This window comes from Chanos chanos, chromosome 16 (genome assembly GCF_902362185.1).
Source record: "Chanos chanos chromosome 16, fChaCha1.1, whole genome shotgun sequence".
Taxonomy (NCBI): Eukaryota; Metazoa; Chordata; class Actinopteri; order Gonorynchiformes; family Chanidae; genus Chanos; species Chanos chanos.
The window spans coordinates 3,367,817-3,376,301 of record NC_044510.1 but is presented as its reverse complement, the minus strand read 5'-3'; the positions used below and the strand labels follow the sequence as shown (position 1 = coordinate 3,376,301).

The 8,485-nt window shown below is 40.8% G+C and overlaps 1 protein-coding gene across 1 annotated transcript in view; it reads left to right on the top strand.

Annotated features, from left to right (window-relative positions):
- Positions 1-5,199: 5,199 nt before the first annotated feature.
- The window catches only part of nsg2 (neuronal vesicle trafficking associated 2), a 21,746-nt gene continuing 18,460 nt past the window's right edge, over positions 5,200-8,485 (top strand). Inside the window, exons 1-2 of the mRNA XM_030794030.1 lie at positions 5,200-5,328; positions 8,155-8,274. Of these exons, the coding sequence (XP_030649890.1) occupies positions 5,200-5,328; positions 8,155-8,274 (249 nt within the window). The remainder of the gene's footprint in view (positions 5,329-8,154; positions 8,275-8,485) is intronic.

Here is an 8,485-nt window from a genome sequence, read left to right as displayed (position 1 = left end):
ATTGTAATTATTAGGTCAATAATGTATTTAGCTGTTTATTCGTATATTTTTAATTGGAATGTATAATTAATTTTTATAATTTTGATCAGATTTTTGTTATATTTTTGAGGTGAAGCTTTTAATATGTTAAAGTGTCTAGTTTTTACTAATTGCTAATATTGTGCTCCACAATATATGGTTCACAATTTCTGAAGGAAATAAATATTTAAATATCTGTCTGTTAATGATGTTACTTAATGGCAAAATTTCAATAGTTTTTAACTGTGTATGGGAAGGTTGTTGTATTTATTAATAGCATTTTTTACTTAAGATATCACCTTAATTTTTATTGTCATTTCACTTTATAAGTTCCTATTTTTGTATTTTTCTTTCTAATTAAGTTATGTTATACAAAATGTCCATATTCTAGGAGTTGGTCTGTAAGTGCTAGTGAAACAAAAAGAAAAAAAAATCTAATGTTATTTAATTGTTTGCAGCCAACTATTTATAACAATATGCATAATTTTTAAATATTTGTAATGTGAAACGTTGAATGAATAAAACTTAACTGTGATGAGTCGTCTTGTCCTGTGTGTGTTTTGTGAAAATACATTTTCCCTTAAATGTTAAGATAACTCTCCATCCACCATTCGTACTGACGTGAGTTCCCCCATGCAAACCTTCAAAGGGCTTTTCCCAGTGTTTGACAGATGCGGTCATTTTGAATTTAATTGGCTTCTGTTCATCTCATCTCCATTCATACCACACACACTGTGCTTTCTCTGTGGTTTTTGATAATATGTTTTTGATGTGTTAAAGGGACAGTCCAGAAGAATGGTCAGACTTACGTGTTTTCTTTCTCCCGTTGCCTGTGTACTAACCCAGAGCTGTGAGGATGGTAACCGTGGTAAAGACACTCTCATCTCGCTCTGGTTGTCCTGACATCTCCGTTCACTTCCACTGGTCCCCGCCCTGCCCACTGCACTAATGAATCTGAATCTCTTTGTAGCTCAGATTGAAATCAGGTCATGGTGACAAATGGGAGTCTGTGTGTGTGTGTGTGTGTGTGTGTGCACGCATGTGTTAAAATGTCACAATTTATATGAATAATTCTGTGAAAATGAAAAGTCTGAGAAATTGAATCGGAATAATAATGATAAAAAAAATGCTTAGCTCAACTGCAGAAAACGCGTTAGCTATTAATACAGTGACATGTATAGCCATGTAGAGAATAAAAAAGGGACTCATTGCGTGCATGGCGGACATGCTCCACATTGACCCAGTCATTTCTGGAGAATAACCTCTGTAGCACCCTCTGGTGTCTGCAAATGAAACTTTCAGGGAAAATGATGGCTTTTGGGTGACATCTTTTAGCTAACTAGCTTTGACCGTTTGCCAGTGGCAGAGACGCACTTCCAGAATGTTCAGTAATTTTTCTCCTCAGTTCAAAGAGGTGTGCCGTGCTAACCGGCTTAAACCCTAATCTTTGAACTTTATCTGAAATGCCTTATGCTCTGTCCCGGAGAAAACATCGTCAAGCACCAATAGCAGCACAGAGTGTTTATGAAGACAAGTTTCTCTGACAGTAATGCTCCCTCCCCCAGCTAATAAAAGAGAGATTTCTGCCTCAAATATGTTCTGTTTGATAAATCATGCGTTTTGGGACTGTCAAATAAAAAATATAGGAAGACTAATTCACTGGACTATAATGACTACGTGTTTGAGGCAAGGTTAAGCGCGGGATGCAAGGACAGTATGCGACCCGTTAGTCGCCTGAGAGGATGGATTCTGTTTCTTTGCATCGGTCTGGTCACTCCCTCTGAACTGGTCCCGGCGGTTTGAAGGTACAGTGAGCTGATGACTTCGCTGATTGGGAAAGTTCACTGATGTAAGCAGGTTTCCCCGTGCGGTTGGCCCAGATCCCGCCGCGCCCAGGCCGCGCTATCGCTGTCAAACAGGAAGAGCACACAGAAGAATGGTGAAGGCAGACAGATGAAAGCACTCGATGACATCACTCTGCCTCTCTGACAAAGGTTGTGCTGAGTGGGTCTGCTCGTCCGACTGATGTGCGTGTGTCCCCGTTGGGGGATACGGGGCGAGGAAGAGCAGCCCTGCCGACACAGCCGAATCCGAAATCAATCTCTACGCTGCCTGCTAGCCCTTTCGTGCAAATGCGAAAGGACTAAAGAAGTCTAAACTTTGTTCCGACGACTGCACCTTTCTCCTGAGTGTGTTTGTGTATATTTACATTGCAAAACTCTGCAGTTTTGTTTTCATTCCATAAAAACTGATGCAGACTTAGATTAGAGCTTTTCTTTTCTTTTCTTTTCTTTCCATTGATTGTTCTCGAGAGCATTGCCACCCTCTCCAGTCATTCTTCTAATCAACAGCAATACAAACCAAGTGAGTTAAGCCAGTAGTACCAGCAGGGCATTTCTGTGGGAAATGTTTACTTTGGTATGAGTGCACTTAATAAACACGTCCTCAGGCCTTAACCAGTGTTTCAGAAACGCCAAGAAACAAGTCTACGGAATAGAATAGTCTGGAATAGAATAGAATATAGAGTGGAATGGGATTGAACAGAACAGAACAGAACAGAAAAGAACAGAACAGAACAGAATGGAGTGGAATAGAATAGAATAGTTAATTATCCATGCTGAGTTGTGACAGTGATTTATTTCAGATTCCCAGATCAGGTTTTATTTCAGAACAATATGAATGTTTATCAGATAATTGGCTTTGGAACCACACATCAGTCTGGATATCATTGTATGAAAGGTATTGAATGAAACTAAGCTGTACCATCTCAGAGACTCCAAATCTTGAAAATTACTGTATATTCAATCATAAATTGCATTATTTCTCATTGGGAGGATAAGATTTTTAAATATTTCTCTCCCACTTAATTTTAATTATTAATATCAGTCTTTTCAAGTAATGACTACACCTGGTGTAGTTTAACTGGTGTAATTTCTCTCATAATGGTGGGACACATAGCCCTGGCGGTGATGACCTTAATTTGGCCTGTTTTCAAAAACACTTCGCCATCTTGTCAACTAAGCCATCCACACACATTAACATAAAAATAATTTACTAACCTGGATTGTACCGTTTTTTTTTTTAACAAACTTTCATGTTGTCATCATATTGTAAACTGTGTGCGTGCGCCCTCGCGCGCCTGTGAAGTGGATTAGATTTATTGTCTCTTGGTTTGGTTGCGTTCCACTACTGAACCAATGAGTCTAGATCAATGTATCTGAGCACTGCTATGCACTGACACAAAATTACACTGACAGTAATTCCATAACCTTTTACAAAACAACATACTCTGTTTAGGCTATACTACATAGAACAGTTGCAGTCACTGGAGCAACTCACATTCTTACGTTCCTACGATTGTTGACTTGGTGTCCATTTAGAGATTTGTATATTTTATCATGTTCATCTCTGAGCTCATCAGATTAGAGTAGAGACTCTAACTGGGTATTCATCAACACCGCATAGTAGGTTTTCCCAGTGAGAATGTTATCAAAACAGCAGTCGAGGGCCAAACTTTAAAGTTTAAAGGAGCTTTTAAGCTTATCAAAGCGCCGCAACAGAGTAGGGACTGTCAAACGGGTTAAAACATAAAACATGTTAGATGAGCACATTCACGTAGAGGATCTCAGTGAGGACGTTCTTAATAATTATAGGAGTGAAAATCTTCCTTTTGAAATTAATATTCCTCACAACAGAGATAGCACTTCATGCTGCAAAAACTTTTTCAGTGGCTTGATGTCTTACATGAAAGTTAACAAAAGTTTTAGCGTTTTAAACCCACTGCCACCGAGAGGGAACTGAGGTCATTCAATTATTGCACTTATTTCAGTTTTCAGAACAGGCTATATTATACTAATGTCACGCTGACAACATTGGCACCAAAAAAAAAAATTTAATAATAGCTTCGTTATTTGCTACTGCGCACGCAGTTAATATTCTTGGTAACAATTCAGCAATAACACGCTTGGTTCACTTCAGCACGGTCTGTTCGAGTGAAGGGACAGGGCTCAGTTTTGTTAGCACAGTTCATGTTGTGACATACAGTATTAGAGCTTCGTGGCCTCAAGGTACAGTTCAGTTGAGTGTAAAATTAGAACGACATGTAAAATCTTTCCGTTAGTTGGATCAGCGGAAAGAGACACATTATCTTTTTATCTGTCGTCTTGTTTGATCTGCAGTTACGGTCGGCTGACATCCTCTTTTAGCCTATCGGTTGTTAAGATCTTATGTGCATCAAATGTGCCGTTTTTTTTCCTTTAAAATATTCTCCGCTGCACATAACGCAATTCGAATCCTCGCCTGCTCTACCTCTTTCACTGTACTTTTAACTGTCTGTCACTAGATGGCAAACGAGACAGCGCAAATATGTTTATGTTGCGTTCCCAGAAAACAAATGGTGTCTCTCCTTTCATATCCTCCTTGTGGAGTCGCTACAGCCTAAGGTGAGAGGGCTGTGTTTGAATTTGATCACTACGCGGTCGGTCGGGGGGCCGTCGGTTTCTGCGGCACTCGGGCAGTGTAGCTGTCTTCTCGCATCACCGCTGCTCCGTCCCTCCTCCTCTTTCCTCCTCATCTCAACGGGAGTTGGTCTCCGCCCGGCTGCGTCCACACCGCTCTTCAGCATTTGAGTCAAAACTTATTACTGACTCGCTTACAGAGGAATCAGAGAGTGCACCTGTCACCGATTTGATTTTAGGTAAGTGACCTTAAAACGTCCCTTTTGTTTTTTGAAACGGTTCATTTTGAATACTAATGAGCCTGTTTTGACTGGTAACAAGCTGAACATCAAGGGATCCCTTTTGACGCTCGATTTGTGACGGTCGCTAAGGTCTTATATATTTTTTCTTTTCCATTTTGGACTTTCAAGTACATCAGGTTACAACGCACAAATATTGCTTACATGTTTATTTTCGTTTTAAAAGATTCGCGCTTTTGTGAAGGCACTAGTTTCAAATATGCACGCGCCTTGGGGAGCAGCTTTAACTAGTGTAAATATTCTGCTTGTCAAATGAATACGACAGTTAAGGGAATTGTTCTCTAGATTAACCATGGTGGAGTTATGGTAATACAATTATTCTGAGCTTTGTGTTTCGTTACAACGAGATTACCTGTTCTGATGTTGACAGCATGTCCCCACATTTCAGATTGGGTGAAAAGTGAAACCGTTGCTGACTAACAAAAATGGTTAAGCTTGGGAGTAATCTACAAGACAAAGGCGCAAAACCTGTAAGCGTTGAGGATGGCTTTCAGAACGTCCCTCTTATCACGCCCTTGGACGTCAGTAATCTTCAGTACCAAGCGCCAGACAAGGTAAAGCACTCGTCTCTTCCAGGACTGTTGGTCAGACGTTGCACAATTTGTCAAGAGACACAGCAGCGCTCGCGTTCACCACCATGTCACGAGGCAACAGTAATAACCTAGCGAGACATGGTCCGATTGGCACTTGTGCTGTAAAAACAGCATCTGTTTAACACCTGTAGGTGACATACCATTGCCACTGGTGCCACGGGTCAGGCTTTCATGTTCGCCGCTCAAACTGAGAGATTCCTGGCAAAAAAGATCATATGCCACAAAATGTATCCAATCTGCCGGTGGAGTTTGCTGCACAAATGATAATGAATGCCTTTGGTTTACACCTTGCTGCATTTGATAGTTAATATATTTATAAAATGCTTGAGGCACATGAGAGATTTATTTTCTCTGCTTAAGTTATCAGTACACCATTTCTATCCTTTTATTTAAAAAAAAAAAAAAACCCTCATCGCCCACTTATTTCATTTTTATTTCTAATTAAACTATGACTCCGAAATCTAAATATCAAGGTTAAAATTTTCATATTTTATCTTTAATTTTTTTTTTTTAAAAGGCATTGTGGATTGCTTTATGCCACACCGCACTGGAGTCAGTTTATTGTAAACAGTAGCAAGAAAGTCAAGACACTTTTGCAGAGCAGTGGTTTGGCCTGTCCTGATTTGCGATTCTGCTGAGTGAGGAAGATGCACAGCAAGCACCTGCTAACAGGATTGGTCTGTCAGAACTGTCAATCTTCACGGTGCGGTGGTTTCAATCTGTTAACACCCTGTCATATTTAGAGGAGGGTGGGCTCTAAATGTAGCCCTACTTTCCCAGCCCATCCTCTGTAACCTATGTTTCACCCACTGGATAATCCCCAGGAGGTAGAGACAGTTAATTGGCTGACTTGACTGAGAGAAGAAAAGGACATTTTATCTGAGAAATTGAATGTGGTGTTTGGTCAAGAGTGAAATGACTCCACTGGCTTGGAGAACCTTTTTTTTTTTTTTTTTTTTTAGAGAGAGGTTTCTTTCTTTCATTTTCCACCTGCACGATCCCGCCTCAGACAAAAGTCAAGAGAAACATGATGCATTGATGGATTTCATGCTTTGGTTTCACGCTAAACACTAAACAATCCTTACAGCTGGAAACATTGGAGACAATGAGGTCAAAACCCTGGACCAACCATACTATGGCCTCATGTACCCCTAACCCCATGTTTGTTGCCAAACTGGGGAGGCTGACTGTTGGGATCTTGAAACTTGTGGAATGAATCGGAATCCCAAGAGCCTTTGTTTTTCAGGGAAAGAACGTCGTGGCGTAAACATCACAAGCCCTTAAACTGACTTAAACATCATACTGCAGGGGGTCCAGACTCGGAGGTTTTTGTACTGCAGGGGGTCCAGACTCGGAGGTTTTTGCTGTGGCCCAAGATTACATTTGATCTCGGATCATCTGTGAGCGGATAGACGGTACACAAGGGTCTTCAGAGCCTTGTCTGGAATTTCTTAGAGGGATTCCAGACCTCCTGTGGTCTTGATGCTAAAGTTAATGCTAGCTGATACTAAGAGCTAGGCCAAGAGGACGAGCTTTGTATTGTAAAGTCTTAGATGCTTTGGGAGAGATTATTTTCAAATACTCATGCTCTTTTAATAAAAAAGGACTCCTGCAGTTCATGAAAGAGCTCATCCTGTTTTTCTTTATGAGTAAACGTAACTCATCCGAAAAAAAAAATCCCTCTCAGCTTCACGACGCTTCCCGTTCATGTCGGAGACCGTGATTTGTCAAAGGCTAATCACTCGCTGCATTTCAGTCGCTTTCTCCTAATTGCCGGGGTTTGACTCGTGCGAGTCATATTTATCGGACTTTCCCCTGATCGAGCAGATGAGTCCAGTTTGTACCCGCAGTCGCACGAGCTGATACAATAATCCAGTAAAATCGGCTACTGCATAACCATGCCTGGAAGGTGGAAATAGTTTTCTGAGCAGGTTCCAAAAAAAAAAAAAAAAAAAAAAAAAGAAAATCGCAGCTCAAGTGATAACAGGGCAGCTTAAATAGCAATGGAATGAGAGAGAGAGAGAGAAAAAGAAAGAAAAGGGGGTAGGTCGAGGAGGCGGTAATTTGGCAGGAAGAAATGGAATGTCAGTGTGATCGGAAAAGGAGTCTGACGAAGCGTAATTGCGGAGCATCTTTTTTTTTTTTTTTTTGGCGACGAGTCGTTTCCCGGGACTCATCCAGCGGCCTGTGGAACATTAGGGTCCATTAATTCCAGGGGGTTGCTCAGAGAATCAGGCGCTAGAGTGGAGCAGTAATCTCCAGGAGGTCCTGTTCCTCAATCCATCATCACTAGCTCTGCTTATGTTATCGTAAGGGAGAGATTTAAGAGCAGTCACTAGAGGGATGAAGGAATTGAGGTTACATTGTTGGTAGACACTAGGGAGGAGGAAGCAGGTAATTGCTTCAATTGGTGGTTATCGCTGCAGTCAAGGTTTTTTTTTTTTTTAAGGCTGTCTGAAGATGTCAATAAAACTCAAAGTGTCATCTTTACACAGAAGTAAAACCCATGGTGAATTCGACCAAAACACAGGGGATGATTTCTCCTTTAAACTGATGGATCCTGTTCTCTTATCGTCTTACAAATGATTATAAACAGATGACATTTTGTGACTGATCGTATCGCAGATGACGTTACAATTCTGTTTGAAAATCCATCATCCTGGTGTTTCAAGACAAGAACTTGAGTCGTTTTATGTTCAGTTTTTATGAACATAAAATATTCATTATGTTCATTTTATGTTTTTGTTTTTTTTTTTCTCACTGGTGATTTTGTTCCCGGGTTTGCAGGTGGTGGTGAAAACACGAACTGAGTATCAGACAGAGCAGAAGAACAAGGGCAAGCTGAAGGTGCCGACGGTGGAAGAATTCCCCGTCACCTTTAACGACAGAGTGTCCGAGAGACTCAAGGTACGGACTCGGCTTCTCATGGTCCGTAAAGAGTCAAAGGCAAATTCAGTCTGGAGTTTGGAGAAGCTTAGATCGTGTAACGGGCCATGGTAGCCATCGAGTTTCCCCCAACGGAAAAAGTGAAATTTTTGTTGTTCAGCAGATGTTCACGTTTAAATGTTGCCATCTGGAGAACGGCTGAAGAAAATGAGGAAATTCTCTGTTCACAGAC